This window comes from Chaetura pelagica, unplaced genomic scaffold (genome assembly GCF_000747805.2).
Source record: "Chaetura pelagica isolate M959 unplaced genomic scaffold, ChaPel_1.0 scaffold15, whole genome shotgun sequence".
NCBI classification, from domain to species: Eukaryota; Metazoa; Chordata; class Aves; order Apodiformes; family Apodidae; genus Chaetura; species Chaetura pelagica.
The window spans coordinates 4377988-4394432 of record NW_009953507.1 but is presented as its reverse complement, the minus strand read 5'-3'; the positions used below and the strand labels follow the sequence as shown (position 1 = coordinate 4394432).

The 16445-nt window shown below is 41.2% G+C and overlaps 1 protein-coding gene across 1 annotated transcript in view; it reads left to right on the top strand.

Moving 5' to 3' along the window:
* The first annotated feature begins 1633 nt into the window (after positions 1 to 1633).
* Positions 1634 to 16445, top strand: part of GRAMD4 (GRAM domain containing 4) — a 50121-nt gene continuing 35309 nt past the window's right edge. The window contains exons 1-2 of the mRNA XM_009999451.1: positions 1634 to 1795; positions 9234 to 9354. Coding sequence (XP_009997753.1) covers positions 1634 to 1795; positions 9234 to 9354 — 283 coding nt within the window. The remainder of the gene's footprint in view (positions 1796 to 9233; positions 9355 to 16445) is intronic.

Genomic DNA, 16445 nt, shown 5'->3' with positions numbered 1-16445 from the left:
GTTTGTGTTAGGAGGTGAGAATTGCCTCCAGTGCAAAGGCTGTGGAAGGCAGTAGCAAAAGTCTCTTCTTTCTTACTCTTTATAAACAAATGCTCCTGAAGTGATGCATGTCTAGAACTGCTTTTGCTTTTTTATCTCACATGAGTGTCTGGGTTGATTTGCTATGAAGCTAAATGTGTGTTTTAGTGGAGGGCAGTGTCGACCATAGGGGAGAAAAGGGGATAGTAATAGGAACAAATGCTTAAAAATAGTTTTTTTTCCACTGTGAAAGTCCATTTGGGAGAGCGTTGTGGCACCCTCCAAATGGAACGCTCTAAGCTGAGAAACAGAGTTTGTAGGAGTGAAAATTGTGGCTGGTTTGTTATAAACTGCCAGAGCAGTATCTTGCTGGAGGGGCAGGATCAATGACCTTAAAAAAAAAAAAAAAAGTTTGCGCTTGGGACCTTTGGTACAGAGGGTGGTACATATAGAGCATTGAATGGGGCCATCTTGGCAGGTCTGGTTTAAATCAGAAATTGTACAATGCAGTTTCTTGGAAAGCTACCATTACAATGAGGTTACAAACATTAATTCAGCTTTCTCCTATTGTGTTTTGAAAAGCAAAATGCTTCTCCCAGTGTGATGTATGATTTCTAATTTACATATTGCTCATGTCAAATCGTATCTCTGGAAGTGAAATGTCCAGAGCATTTCGTGTTCTTCTGGGTGCCATGGCACCTGCATGTTCTGTGGAAGAACTGGCTGTGCTGTTTTTCTTACAGTAAAGTCATGCTAGTTCTAAAAAAAAAGCAAAAGCATCACAAAGGAGTTATTCTCCTTTGCCTCAACAAGTGAATGACAGAAATCTAGCAAAGGATATACGAGACTGTCAGTAGTGGTAACATTAGGGATTTTGACAGTGTGTTTGAATGTCTTTTGTGGTCAGTTTCAACAGTCTCTAGTTTTTGGTGGCACCTTCTGCATGGATCTGTCTGATGTCTTTCTTCAATAAACCCTTGGTACTTTATCTTTTTGTAGCCTGAAACAGTAGGGGACATAAGGGGACATACAGTAGCCTCCCTATTCCTTTACTCCCCCCAGGGGACATACAGTAGCCTCCCTATTCCTTTACTCCCCCCACCTCTTGTTTTCTAGTCTTGTGTGTTTTGTTTTGGTTTTTTCCTGGGAGTTGAAATTTTGGTTGTGAAGCTTATTGGGTTTTCATGTCTTTAATTAGAAGCATCAGCAAGTTTAATAATATGGACTTGTCAGCTAACCTTTTTTCAGTTTCAAATAACATGTTAGGAACTGACTTCCTAAGCCTTTTTCTGGAGTGCAGGTTGTTAGCGTGTGCCCATTCTGACTTGCTTTAAAAATAGCTGTGAGAAAGAGGCCATAATAGTGTGGGAATATGGTAAATCATCAATTACTGAAAACTGTGCATCTGTTATACTGTGGAAAAAAATGCCTGTTGAGGATCTAAGCTGCAGCAAGTTTTTCCTCCATTGGCAGGAAGGCCCTTGAAAGATAGTTAGAACTTGTTAGTGATTAGAATGTGTGTATTTATCACAAGCTTTCTGAAGTATGATGTCTTGTTTCTTGCAGAGACCCCAACCGTCATGTTAAGGTAAAGCAGAAAAGTGCAGTGCTGAACATGCTAAAGAAGTTGGACAAAATAAGGTTCAGAGGTCACAAGAGAGATGAGTTCCTTGATTTAGCAGAGTCTCCAAATGCTTCAGATACTGAATGTGGAGATGAAATCCCGGTGAAAATACCTCGAACGTCAACTCGAGACAATGAAGAGCTAAGAGACCCTGTAAGTACCCAATTTAAGTATATTTAAATTATATAGATGTAAGGCAGAATAATAACAGAAATTAATGTTTTTTTCTCCCTCTGTTTTGGATTTAACATTGCAAGATTCATGGAATAGGAAGTAAACTTCCAGTAATAGGCTTCCATTCTGTGGGAAGATCATGCAATTTCTCAGTATTAGGATTCCTTGTCCCCTCCTGTTGATTTTAGATGCTTTGAGTTGACAAGTTTGTTAACCTTGGATGTGCTTCTGAATGCTGTCTAGTTTTTGTTTGTTTTGTTGAATTACTAGCAAACAGATCTGAAGGAGAGACTTCAGTCTGAGGAGCTGAGATCTGCTCAAATGGCACTGGCCAGATCTGCAGGAATAATACTTCTGTTGGTTTCATTAGAGTTAGAAGGTCACACTACCTTGTTCTTCACTGCAGTGTTGTTCCTAATAATGCTTCCATGCTATAGAGCTCATTTAAATCTATGCAGGAGGTGAACAAGACTCTTCAGGTGCTGAAACATTTTGGTGATTGTAAGCAGAAGCACATAAATAGATGTACCTTTTTTAAATGACTCTGTTTCAGAGAAAGTTGAATATTAGGTAAAAAAAGCCTTCTAATCCTACTTTAACTGCTAAAAAATGGGTACGGACGCTTGAGCTTGAAGTGCTACAATCTGAATTATGATTTGTCCATTTAACTGTATTCTAGAGTGTGGCTTGGAAGTCAAGAGTTTATACCACCCTATTTGGAAACTCACCATGCAGTTTTAATCCCCAGAATGTGGTCAGGCTGTTGTCTGAAGGCTCATTTCGAGAAGCACAGGGCTTGCTCACTGCAAATGTTAAACTAAAAAACTTGAAAATGTATACTTTTAAGCATCTCCTTTAGGGCTGGTAGCTTGTATCCTGTTCTGTTTTTTAAATTTAAGTGGGCTTGTATGGTGTCACATACAATCCAGCTTATATGGAGCTCTTTTGACAGATTTTTTTTCTACTGATCATGGAACAAACAAGTGGTAAAAATGAGCATTTTTCAGTCACAAAAAGTCTGTTGTATGCAAATCTTCAAGCTCCTCAGACAAGAGAAGTCTCTTGAATGGCTTTCTTTGCTTTTATTTTACTAAGGACATCTGTCATTTAAAGACATATGTATTGTGTATACTGGGACTAATCTCTGCTGCTTCCCTTCCAACATGGTATTTTTTGAGTTTTTTGTAGGTAAATACTGACTTATTTTCATTAAACTTAAGGCATATTTGTGTAGAGAGCGGGGAATATCCTTTGCATCTAGTCAGAAGGATCTCGATGGCAGAGCTAAAGGCTACAAAAACGTCTGTCTTAAACTCTAGATACTACTTTCTGTATTTTTTTAAGGAGGAGAGTAGCTCCAGGATGGTTTGGCTGAGGGAGTAGCAAGGTGAACGTACAGTTTTCACTCTTTATAAAGCCTTTTAGCTACATTTTTGTGGTCATGGCTTCTGCTTTCTGAAATCGTTGAGCTCTGTGTGCTGAGAAGGTAATTTGAAGGGTAACACTTTGCTTTCTGGCTGATAAAATTCTGTTAAATAGGCTGTCAAGTTCTAAGTCCTTGGGATGTATTTCTTTAAAAATAGGAAGTGAGAGAGAGGAAAGCAGCAACAGCATTAGACTTTTTGTTTTACCCTGCTACTGATGTTGGGGAGCTCCAAACCCAGTCTAATGCTGAAACAACCTAGGAGCAACAGCTGTGTTACAGATACCAACCAAATATGCAAACTCATGTGAGGGAAGAGATCTGATGTGTAAGGGATACATTTCATAGGGGGAAGTTTAGGGGATTAGCACTTGTCCCTCACAGACATCTGCTCAGCAAACACTGCTTCCCATCCATAAAATAAAAGGATCTTAAAACTGTGAGATTTACATTTTTAGTTCAATAATAAACATCCTAACTTATGCTTGGGTAAAGCACATAGCTGGCTCCTGGTAGAAGGGCCTTAGGAGGCTTGGAAGGATTTGTTATTTTCCTTTGAATTCTCCACAGTGGTTTCTGAGACTTTAACTTCAAGATGTGTCTTATTCCTAATTTGAACTAGTTTGGTCTCAGTTTAGAGTGGCTGTCTGCTTGTGTGGGTACTTTAGCCCTTCTCATGTAAGTGTCCTGACTGCCAGCTGTGTCTTGCCTAGCAGGGACTTTCTTAGTCCCTGTGAGTGGTTTGACACTGTGATCAGATCATTGCCAAACCAACCATGTTGGTTAACAAATTAACTCTTTGCTAAGCACCTATTTCAGTTCCTGAATGGCTTCCTCCCTTCTCTCTTTAGCATAGGTGGTTGGCTGTTGTTTTTGTTGTGTTTTGTTTTTTAAAGCAAGGACATTCCGCACTGTGTGGAACACTCTTCTTTTGGCGTTGTTTTGTAAAAATGCCACAATCATGAAACAGAGGGTAACCTGGTCCATTCCTGCATCGTAGTAGTAAACATTTTAGTATTTGTCTTGTTGTGACATTGGAAATTCATGTAATGTTGCTTGCTTGGTAGTTGAAGTGCCATCATGGTTTCCTGTTGTGTAGATGCAACATGGGTTCCTTCCTGCTAGATCAAGATTTTGCACCTAGAAAAAAGTTTTAAAAAATTGCTCCATCAACTTGATTTGCTGTGATGCAAATGTTCAGGGAGGAGAATTGTGCCCTGAAGATCATAGCCCACCTTTGTATTTGCCAGTTCTAGCTTGAGTTGCCTTATTTTAACCTATGTTTTGTAATTTTGTGCTATAAATAAATTTATGTACTTTTAACGTGATAAATGGTAAGTAGCACATAGAGGTATATATAAGTGAACTCAGTGCAGAGGAGAATTGTGTTCCATTTGGCAGAGAGGGGAAAGAAAAATTTGTGTATAAACCTGTGGAGGTTCTGCACTAACCTGGCAGTGAGAATTGCAAGTCAAAGTGCTCTTGTACCTGGCACAGTTTTACTGAAAGCAGTCTAATCTAGTTATGCAAGTTCCCTGCCAGTGTGCTAGGATTAAATCTGAGTTATTGTGGTATGGAAAACATGAGTTCAATTGCTGTTCTTGTACAGCTTGGCTTTTCCTGAAACATGTCAATTAAAAAATTAAACACTTTTTTATTGATCTCATTTACGGTGATTGGAAGGTATGAAGAAAGATTCAAACATTACCATTAAGATATTAGTCTCTAAACCTGGGAAGCACTACATTTTTTAAGAATTATGTAAAATAGAGCTGTGTTTTAGGAGCCTGCCACTATGGGTATGCTTCCAAGAATACTAAGGATTAACTTATTCCTGTGGATACTTTTGTTCTTAAGCAGTGTTACTGGGTTTTCCCTTTCCTTACAGCAGGTAAATGCAGCAGCCACGGGGAACCCTTTCATAATTTGAAGTAAGAAAATGCAGATGAAGTGTCAGCTCAGAAACTTGAGAGGCTACGACCTCTTTAGTCAAGCTCCATAGTTTGTTATATTACCGAAAACTTTTTTTCCCCCTTTGCTGCTCAAATGAATGCAAGTTAAAATTTTGTTTGCTAAACTATGTCTTCTTTGAATTTCTTTACCAAAAGAGTGATTGGACAGTGGAGGAGGCTGCCCAGGGAGGTGGTGGAATCACCATCCCTGAAAGTATTTAAAAGAAATATAATAGTGCTTAGCGATATGATGTAAGCACTGGAGGAGTAAATCGGGTTATGGTAGGGGGATTTAGGTTATGGTTGGACTTGATGATCTTCAAGGTCCCTTCCAACCAGGATGATTCTATGATTCTATGATTCCTTCTGTTGTGTCATTGTCACCGCTGGGCCCTGAAGAGTGACTTGGGTGGTTGATTATGCTCCTGACTTGGCTTTCCATGTCCTCACCTCTCCACATGCTCTGTGTTTGAGAACTGCTTCTCTCTAAGGTAATTACAAACTAGGAAATTAGACCAGTGCTTTGTTAGATATTTGTAGAGAAAAATAATCTTCATATGATCTTGTGCAAGTAGAATAGAAGTTGCCCAATTATGTTTCTGTGTGATGCTGAAGATGAGCTGTAGGTGGAGAGGGCAGGTCTGCATCTACTTCATTAAGAAGTGGCAGAGACCTTTTCTGTGGCTGTACAGTGACAATGGTGTTGGTACTCAGTGCACACAACAAACTCCCAGGGCTCACAGGGTGAAGAGGGTTTAGGGAGGGAAGGCAAAGAACTCTTAGGTTGGGAGGTGCTGTTATGGAAAGCCTGAACTGCAGATGGCTTGAAAAAAACACATTTGTGGGGAGATGAGTATTTTCAGATCTAGAGCTGGATGTGACTTGGAGCAGCAGCTCTGAACTCTGAGAGTGCATTAGAGGCAATCTGTCATCATCAGAAATCTTCCTTTTTAACCCCTCTGTCTCTGACTCCACACTCAACTCTGGCATTTTTTCTGGCGTCCTAGGCACCATGTAGCCTTGTGCTCAGTCTTTGCTAAGTAATAGTGATTGCCAGCATTTCATGAGCTCCTGTGTCAAATACCATCCAATCTAGAAAGGCAGGAGGAAAAGCAGAAATCTTTGGAAGACTTCAAGGCTTTTACTATGAGTCAGAAGCAAGAAAGGGCTTCTGTGCAGTACAGTGTAGTTAATCCAGCCCAAGACCCAGCAGTAGCCTACACAGGCAGCAGAAAGGAGAAACCTTTAGCCACTTAACACTGGAATTAATACAAGGTCATTTCTGGTTAATGTGTGAGTTGGGTCAGTTATGCAGGCGTTGGACAGAGGTACTTTTTGAATTCAGAGGCAGGCAGCTCAGCCCAGCAAGTCTGTACGCCTTAGTTTTTATCTTTTTAGCCAGCTAACACCTTTTGACAGAACGAGGTGTGTTGGTGTGGGGAAAAAACTTCTGGGACAAAAGAACACCTATTTAAATGTTTCCCGTATCCATGTCCTGGACATGCCCAGTTTTCTGAGCGTTTCTAAACTGTTTTCATTAATAAGTTATGATGTCAGTGCTCTTGGAAATCAAGTGTTTTATTTTCCACCAAACGTGTTGCTGTGTATCTCACTACTCTGTCTAAACCATTTCATTATTGCACAATAATTACATGATATTGCTCCTAGTATTCTTAGGAAGCAACCTTATGTTTAACTTAGTGGATTTGTGTTTTTTCCTTTTTTCTCTAACTTAGAACATCTTTGTAACCTTTTGTGGTTATATTAATGATGTGTATCTCCTGATTTTTAACTGATTGACTAATGTTGGACTTCTTGGGTTCAGTGGTTTAGTAGATACAAACATTTGGAAACTTTTTAACATGTATGACTGTCACCAGTCTTGATTTTTCCTTCTTTCTGAAAGGCATAGTCAGGGTATCCTGGGTTTTAATTAATGACTTAGCATCTCTGGAGAAGCAAAAGTGGAGCTTGTTCTCTAGATAGATTTCCAAACGTGGCTTGTAAGTCGGTGAAATATCTTGAGAGTCTTCAGTGAGGCTGAAAAATTGAATATGCTTAGATATTTGCTACTTCATTTCTTCTTCCCCTCCTCCCTCACCCCAGTCTCTGTGTGCTCCTGTCCCTACTGCAGCACATGGGCTTGGGTGCTGAGACTGGTTGAGCAGGATCCAGGTGCTGTCTGAGTGCTGGGCTGATCTGCAGAGCCTGGGTACATTCCTAATAGTGCAGCATCTTGCTCTTTGACCTGTATGTGTTTTATTTATTTATCTATTTATTTTTAAGCAGTGGCACTGTTTCTTTGGACAGCTCTGTATGATCTCTTCTGTACTAGAAGCAGAGATTGCCCCTTTGTACCAGATATGGATGTACCATACAGAAAGCCATCCCTTAACCCCTGGGCAGCAATCTGTATTTTCATGACGCTTTAATAAAAATAACCTTGTGCCTGCCTGTGGAGTGTGTTGTGAGGGTGCAGTTGTGAACAGGAAGTGTGGAGCAGGGGGAGTAGGATGGTGTGTTCTAGCTCCAAAGTGGGAAGCAGCACAGGGCTGCTGCTAAGCTAAAGGCTCCTCGTCAGGGCCAGCAGCATTGGCAGGGAGGTGAGTGTTACTTTTGGAACTGGAAATAGCATCTCTGCTTGGCACTGCATTGAGCAAGCACAGGTGGGGAATTGGTGCCAGGTAAACACTGTGCCTGCAGAATTCTTGTTTGCCTGTATAGCCAAATTGTGAGGCTTGAACTCTGCATCTGTTCAGCTCAAGCAAGAAAACAGATGTTTAATAGGTATCTCCCTACTGTTTTATCTTAAAAGTGCAAATCATTATCTACAGTGAAAATACTTTGCTGTCAGTGAGCTTTCTGCACATCTTGCCTACAACGTAGAAAATGTGTTTTAATTAACTCTCTTGTAGATTAGTTGAGTTTAAATATGTATGTAATTTAAGGTGTCGTGGTTAAATATATGCAAGCTGACTTTTGTAAACAATGCAGTTCCTGTATGTTTTCAGGCCTCAAACAAGGAGTGGGGGAGTGGGTTAGGGTAGGTAAATAAATCCCTTTTTGTCTTGAGACAATTTCTTAGATGCAGACCTTTTTTAATCTAGCACTTACATTTTGAATATAAGTTTTTGGAGAATCTTCTGTAATTCTCACTGACAGACTTTTTGTACCCGGTGGGGACTGCACACAGTGCCTGAATAGCCATTGCCTGGGGGTGCCTGCACCTACCCGTTACCCATCTGAAAATGCTCACTTCATGAGAGAAAGACTGCATCACCTACCTTCTGCTGTGTGAGCTTGGGGTTCTTCCATGCTTACTTCATGGAGGTTGTGGTTGTCTCTGCTTTTCCTAACTATTCAAATTACACTTTATTTCCTGCGTTCTGCAGTATTTCTAGTGTCAAGTTAATTTGAGGGGTGCAGGTAAATCTGTTGAGACTCCTTCCTTCTCCAGACCTGCCAGGGTGAGCTTCTGGGCACTGAGTACATCCTTCAGCAGTAACTGGGCTGTGCTGGAGGTGGGGGAGAAGGGACCCCTTCCTTTCAGAGAGACCATGGTCTTCAGAATTGCACATACCCCTAATGGATATTAAAGTATACAATATGTGTTTTCTAACAGCTAGTAAATATCTAGAAAAGCCTTACTTTGCTAGCTTCATAATTTACTTTGTGAAATATGTTGCATTGACCATTAATTTAATGAGAAAAGGAGAGGGATAGTATAAATAAGCCTTTTAGAAGAAAGGCTAAATAATGATGCAGCAGAACTGGTAAGAGGGAAAAAAATACCTTTGTTTTCTGTAAGTACCTGAGGTCTTCAGAAGTGCATTCTCTAAACTCACATGGGAGAGATGCTTTGCGTTTCTTATCTTTCACTCCTTTATTTTGCTAATTTAATGCAGGTAAAAGGCATGCACAGTTATTGATACTTGCATGTTTTTCACGTGGCTTTTTGTTATTGCTCTGTAAGTAAGTTGATATATTTAAATTACAAAAAAATGTATGTCTTAGCTGTCAATGTGTTCTGGTTTTCTTATAGGCTGGTCCAGGGACCGTCATCATGGCTTCAGGAGTCCAGGATTTTAACAGAACGGAGTCTGACAGACTGAATGAGATCAAAGGTCACCTGGAAATAGCCTTACTGGAAAAACACTTTTTACGTAAGTATAAAAATCAATGTTCCGTGGAAGGAATGACTTAAGTTTGCAGCTTCTAAACTGCAAAACATTTGCACCAAAATTTTGAGTGTGCTGATGTGCAAATAGCATGTGGGCTGGTGCTTCCCTAGGAGTAATTTAAAAGTGTTCTCAGGGTTTCTGGGTCGCTTGGAATATTTTTTCCTCCTTGCATTCCTCGTAACATACCTCACTACATGACAAAAGCTACCCTCTTTTGGGTAGATCCCTGTCCCTCTTGAACTGGGAAGCCCAGAACTGGTCAGAAGTATGTTACCACTTTTAGGTGAATCTTTTTCCATACCTCTGTAGCAAACTCCAAGGTATAGGGTGGTGAAGCTCACCCTTTCACATAACCTTTGAGCAGGTGGTTGGAGGTTCAAGCCAATGGGGTGGTTCGGCAGGGTGTTTTGGGTTGATCCAGGGCTGTCTCCAGCCCTTACCACTGGTATTGACTTTGGTATTGACCAAAGCTTGAGGATTTCTGTAGCTGCAATTAGAGTTGTCCTGGCAAGTTGGTTCTAACTCTGTACACAAAAATAGGAACGACAATGATAAACAGGTAGAGAAATAAGCACCGTAAAGCTTATCCTGTATTCCCCTACACTCCATTCAAAATTTTGGGCCACAATATGTCAGTTGGAGTGAAGTAGCAGATCACTTTTTGGGTATGGTTCCTATATTCTTCTGTTTTCTTCCTCCTATTCTTTGAGTTAATATTGGTTTTGTTGATTATTTTTTTGTTTTGGTTTGGGTTTTTTTTAATAGTAGAAATGCTTTGTTATTTTTTTCTTCCCAGAAATGAACTGATGGTGAGTAGAAAAACATTCTTGAAATGTGCAGTTTGTTTGCTTTAACTTGTCCTTGGAAGAAAACCTGATCATTTTTGTTTTTCTCAATCCTGTTGCACAGTAGGTGTTTCTTAAGAACGCTAGTCACTCAGCTATATTTGCATACTTCTTTTTAATTATGGAATTCCTTCAAGACACCTTGCTATAATTGTATTTCTATTTTTTTTTTTTTTTAGAAACTGTTGCCCACTTCCTCTTACTCCGTTTCTTCCAGCTAGGTGTGCAAATGTCAAAGCAATTGCTAGTTCCTGGGGGAAGTATTTAAAGTTCCTTGGGTTTGCTTTTTAATGTGTTTGGTTTGTAATTGCTATCAGCCTGGTGCAATAGCTTTATTTTTGTCTCTTCTACACTTGCTATTTGTATAGGTGTGTTATTAGCCAGGAGCTTTAAACAGGAGAGTTCTCCCAGCTGTGTGTCGTGTATAATGTACACATACACAACACAGCTACAATTTAGTCTAGGTTTGTAGGTGCAAGTTTCTGGCTAGAGGAGGAGCAAATTGGTAGTCTTCTCCAGGTTTCTTGCAGCCATTAGTAGACACAAGTAAAAGGTGCACTTTGGCTCAGTAGTGTTTTCAGTGAAACATCCCAAACCTAGCTGTAGCCTCTACAGGCTGTGAATGAAAGCTGGAGCAAATAGTTACTGGAGACAAACAGTTGTCTGTAAAGGGAAAACTTCTTCATCTAAGATCACAGATTAATCTCTTAGCAAAGAGATAATCAAAACATCTGAGGAAGTGATAGTGGAGAGGAATTGATTAGCATGCTGCATAGATATAAATGGAAGTAAAATGTGACTTGAAATGCAAGGGGCTTAAGCAACCAACTGACATGAGGATGATGCACACAGAGGAAGGCATGTGAGGATGGTGAGATGCTGGTGCAGGTTACCCAGGGAAGTTGTGGTAGCCCCATCCCTGTAAGTGTTTAAGGCCAGATTGGATGGGGCTTTGAGCAACATGGTCTAGCGGGAGGTATCCCTGCCCATGGCAGGAGGGTTGGAACTAGGTGATCTTTAAGGTCCCTTGTGACCCAAACCTTCTGTGATTCTACGATGAAGATGTCTTGAGCAAGGGAAGGATCATCTGACTCTTCCAGCCAAAAGGGCTAAAGTTGCTTTTCCTGTCTGTGCGGGAATGGTCTTGATCTCTGTAATCTAATTAATGGCTTCTACTGATCTGTAGTACAGGAATGCTGAAAACATGCATGTTGGGTCTGGCCAGACTCTGGTATCAGGGTGGGCTCTTGCAAAACAAGGCTTGAATGCCTGCTGAATGACAAGTGCAGAGAGCTTAGTTTTGTGCACCCCCGAATGCATGTTTGTAGAAAAAGCTTTGTCTTGCAGTTGTTGCCACCAGAACAATTCATTTATAAAGGACTTTATGTATAACTAAAACCTGTTTTTTAATGGACATGAACACTGCCTTGGTGCTGTCTGATGGTTCAGATTGGGAAGGCAACTACTGAACTGGGGCAGCTAGATTGATGTGCTAAGGCTAGTAGTGGTTTTAGTCCTTCCATTTCAAAACCTGGGTGTATCTAAACAAGAAATAAAAACGTGCTTGTTGCTTTTGCATTTCAAAGACAAAAGAATAGACTATCTTTCTGGGTTTGCACCTCACTGAGGTAAGTGTTCTGCTTTTCTTCTTGTTGCTGTCTGTGCCTGCTTACGCAGAGCAGTTTTGCTGATATCAGCACTATAGGGTGCTTTCTAAGCACATGTGCATCCTATGGCTTACATCAAGTATTAGTTCTCATTCAAAGATGTTCAACCTTCTGCAATGTTAACTTTAGCAGCTCAAGGAAGAGGAGGTGGTGGTAACAGCAGCTAAGAGTAAATAAACCAGGTGACTGTTAGAGTGAATGTATGATCTCTAAAGTCCCTTCCAACCCAAACCATTCTATGATTCAAAGAAAATACTGTGAAGCTGAGTCAGAGTCCAATCACTAACTGTCTCAGAACACCTTTGGTATAATCTCTCCTGAGGTGAGGGTCAAACAACTGCTGCAGTAGCAGAGCTAGAGAAGAGAAGAGGAGTAGTTTCCCTGCACTGGTTTTAATCTCTTCTTATTGACCTGGCACCCTAATGTCACCTTTGGTTCAATCATCTTGAAGCAGGACAAAGAGTTGTAGTAGATGAAGACCCTGATAAGAGAGTAAGTAGCTGCTGTGTTATATCTGAGCCATCCCACATACCAGCTGTGGGCCATAGTAGCCATTTGTTGCTGGATGTTCTACTCTGGTCAAGGGACTCTGATGCTGCAGCTCCAGCTCCTAAAGAGTGCTGAGGCTGTTGAGCACTAAGGCTGCTGTGGCAGTGGAACTTACAGTGGGCTTCTCCCACCCTGTATTCTTTCCCCTAAGCCTCCTTTCTTTCAGTTTAAGATCCTGGACTCGCAGATGCTAACAGGATGTTCTGGGAGGTCTGCACATGTCCCTCTCCCTTGTGGAGTCCCTTTGATGAGGACTGTCGTTTGTATATGGCAATGGGTGAGGAATCTTCTGGAATGTTTTCCCTGGACACCCAGAGAAGCTGCAGAAAAAATGTGAGTCCAGGCTTTGCTGCAGAGCTGTCTGTTTACCAGAGCAAGTTCTCACTTGCCTTGTACTGACAGATTTGTTCAGAAGTTTTTCTAGGTCTGACTTAAAACAGAGAGACTTCTTATAAAACTAGGGAAAGTTTACTAGGAGGTGTAAGAAAGGTTTTGCATATACCCAGAGATGCTTACATGATGTACCATGTATCTTGAGCTGATGTCTAGCCTTCCTGGACAAAAAAAAAACCCTCCAAAGCTCTAGCTCAGCTTTTCTGGAAATGGTATTGGCAAAGGCAATAATGACCAGCTTAGAGCACTTCTCTGGGGTTTAGGAGTCCTCAGTACAGATGAGGGAGGATTCAGACCTCCACCTCTCATCTGCAAGGACTATGCTCTGACTGGTGGAGCGTGGGTTGTGTTCATACTCATTCTCAACTTGGCTTCCAAAAAGCACAAGCTTCCCAAGACCCTGGGAGAGGGAAAGGGTGTGACTCCAGCCTAGTGCAGCAGCAAGCTGGAGCCCTGGGCTGGTCCTTGTTGTGGGCCAAACTTGTGCAATCTGCCTTCCCTGTTGGACACAGCACATCAGTGGTGGTGGCCTGAAGATGCCAGAATGCTGGAGGGCCCAACCCAAGCAAATAATGTACCATCATGCTGCATTTTCATGGGGCTGATTAACCAAAGCACAGCTCTGCACTGTCAGAGATACATTGTTTTAGCTTGAAGAGATGCCAACTACACATTGTGTAATGTAAGGTGAGGTGTGCTCATGCTCTGCCTTTTCCTTACTCACTTGGGTAACTTGGCTTCATGAATTGCAGCTGGTGTGAAAGCTCAGGTAAGGCAGTGGCCAGCACTGCTGTACTTGTCCCTTTTGTGCAACTGGGCTGAAGATTTTGGGGGCACTTCATAAAAGCCTTGGGAGAGCCTGCTGCTATTCCCAAGGCAGATGAAATCTCAACATTTATAGCCTGTTTCACTTCTGCCAAAACCAGAGACTGAAAACAGTTCCTGCAATAATGATGAAATTTTTGCAGCTCCCCTCATTTGAGATGCTTTCTCCAATTCTTCTGGCATTTTTAGACTCTGAAATTTCTGCAAATTGGTAGAGCAGCAGTGCTTTTCATAAGTCTTAAGCTGGCAAAAGTATATCTAGCAATACAAAACTTGCTATTTTATGATTTGAAAAGGGAACCTGTCTCAGTAAGCTATTTATTGTTAAGATAGTTTGCATGTTTTCAGGAATCTTACTTTAAAATCCTTCCATAATGAAGAGGAAATGATCCTGTGTCTGGTAAAACACCATAAAGCTCCACTGAAAAGACTATGTAAATGTAATGTTACTAATCAGTTGTTAGTGTAACTATTTTGTACGTAACTTAGTGATTATTTCTAACCTCACTCTCTGGAAGTCGAACATAACATGAGTAGTGAGAGGAGACTAGACCAGTTTGCACAGGGGAGGGACAACTTGTCAAATATAATGTGCTTTGTAAATCAATCTCCCTTATCATACAAAATAGAGGAGTGTTTGACATGAGCTCTGCTGTTGAGGTGAGCACGATAGTACCAGAGGAATATTAATTGCACTGAGAAGCAGAATGATGGTTCAGACTCAGCCTTCACCGCTTCTGGATTTCCTGTCTGCATAGAGGGAGCCCACACTGCTCCCTGCCTTCTACATGCATGCAAAGAGATTCAGAAATTGGTCCTCAGAAGCTACAGTTACTGTAAGTACCAGAGCAGGAGTTTTGCCCTTGAAAGAGCAAAGAGAGGCACAACAGAATAATGGAAACAAAAAGTAAAAAGAGGGATTGTTTAACTGCCGAACCCGAATTAGGGTATTTTTCAGGCAAATTGGTGTGACAAGTCAGGGTTATTCAGCCTGGAGAAGAGGCTCTGGGGAGACTTTATAGCAGCCTCCCAGTACCTGAAGGAGGCCTACAGGTGGGCTGGGGAGAGGCTTTGCAAGGGCATGTAGTGATAGTACAAGGGGGAGTGGTTTCAAGCTGAAAGATGGTAGATTTATATTAGATATTAGTAAGAAATTCTTTACTGTGAGGGTAGTGAGATGCTGGAACAGGTTGCCCAGAGGAGCTGTGGGTGCCCCCTCCCTGGAAGTGTTCAAGGGCAGTTTGGATGGGGCTTTGAGCAATCTGGACTAGTGGGAGGTGTCCCTGCTCATGTAGTGGCATTGAAGGTATATGATCTTTAAGGTCCCTTCCAACCCAAACCATTCCATTCTTACCTAAAAGGGTTGCTGGACTTGAAGTCAAAATAATGTAGATTCCTACTTTTCCAGCAAAGAATGGGAGGACAGTGTCTGTTAAAAAACAGTGTGAAGAACTCTTCCTTAAAATATGGTCAGTTTACAGTGTTGTACTGAATCATCTTGGTGATAGTATCAGGTATGGTTACAGTAGGAAGGAATCTCTAAAACTGTGATCAGATGTGACAGTGGGACTGCATCTCCCACTCTCTTTCCTCTGTTGCTGCTGTCTATCTGCTGAGATGACAGCTTTGAAGGAGATACAAAGAACAAGAAGGCTGGTACCTGTTTCAGAAGTGACCACCTAACCCAACAAGACAAAGGAAGGGTTAGACAGCCTGGAGTTTGGGGCTTGAGGTTTTTAGGTTCTTCCTTAAAATGCTAAGAGTAGTCCTTCTAAACAGGTGACCTTTGTGCTTCCCAAGTGAAATGTAGAAGTCCAAGCATGGAAGAGGACATGAACTTAAGAGGTGACTTAAAGAAGAAAAGACAGGCAGTAAAGTGTAGCTACTAACGTACTGGCTTAGACAAGCCCTTTTTTTCCCCAAGTATCTGGAATGCAAAATATTAAAATGTCTTGCAGTGTCTGGGTTCAAAGGCTAATGTTTTTTGTGACGTCTTTTGAATAGATTTATGCTAAGTCTTTGACAATCTCTGTGGTTCTCAAGTCAGCAGTGGAAAGGACATAAACCGTGGGGAATGAGAGTCAGAAATTAGAACAGGTAACAAATAATACACAATCAAGCCGTATTCAATTACAGGTATGAAGGGAAGAAGGGAACTTCCAACATCTGGCTCAGTAGTGCTGCTGGCAAGATCCAGATTGATTGTGTGTGGTTGGGATTTAGTGTGTTTATTGATGACCCAGGGGTTGTTGGGAGATTTGCCCTAATTAACATAGTTGAAGAAGGATTATTTCTGTCTTGTTCAGTACTGGTGTTTCCCCATGTAAATATGACAGTGCACATACACTTTTGGCATATAGGGCTTTTAAGTCTGTCTCCTTAGATTTAACACAAAACTGATTTGGTAGCTAGAAAGTCGTCTGCAGTCTTTAGCTATGCTCTGAAAGGTGGGTTTTTTGTCACTTTGTCCCAGGTTGGGATTTTGCAGTCTACCTGTAGGGCTATGAAGGAAAGCTATTATGTAAAACAGCTACTAGGGGAGACCCTAATCCACCTTTAATCCCTGTATTAAGGGAAACATCCGCTTTACTGCACATGCAGAATTAGAAATCCAACCTGCTGCTGCACCTTCCCAGTCTGATGTAGCAGCCTTCTTTTCTAAATAAAATTCAGTTTCTGTTCAGTCTCAGCTGAAATAAATACTTTGGTATTTAAGAGCTTTTTACCAAAACATTTTCTCCCAGTTTGTGTATTTTGGGAGCAAACTGAGCTTTTTCAATTGCTCTGGTGGCTG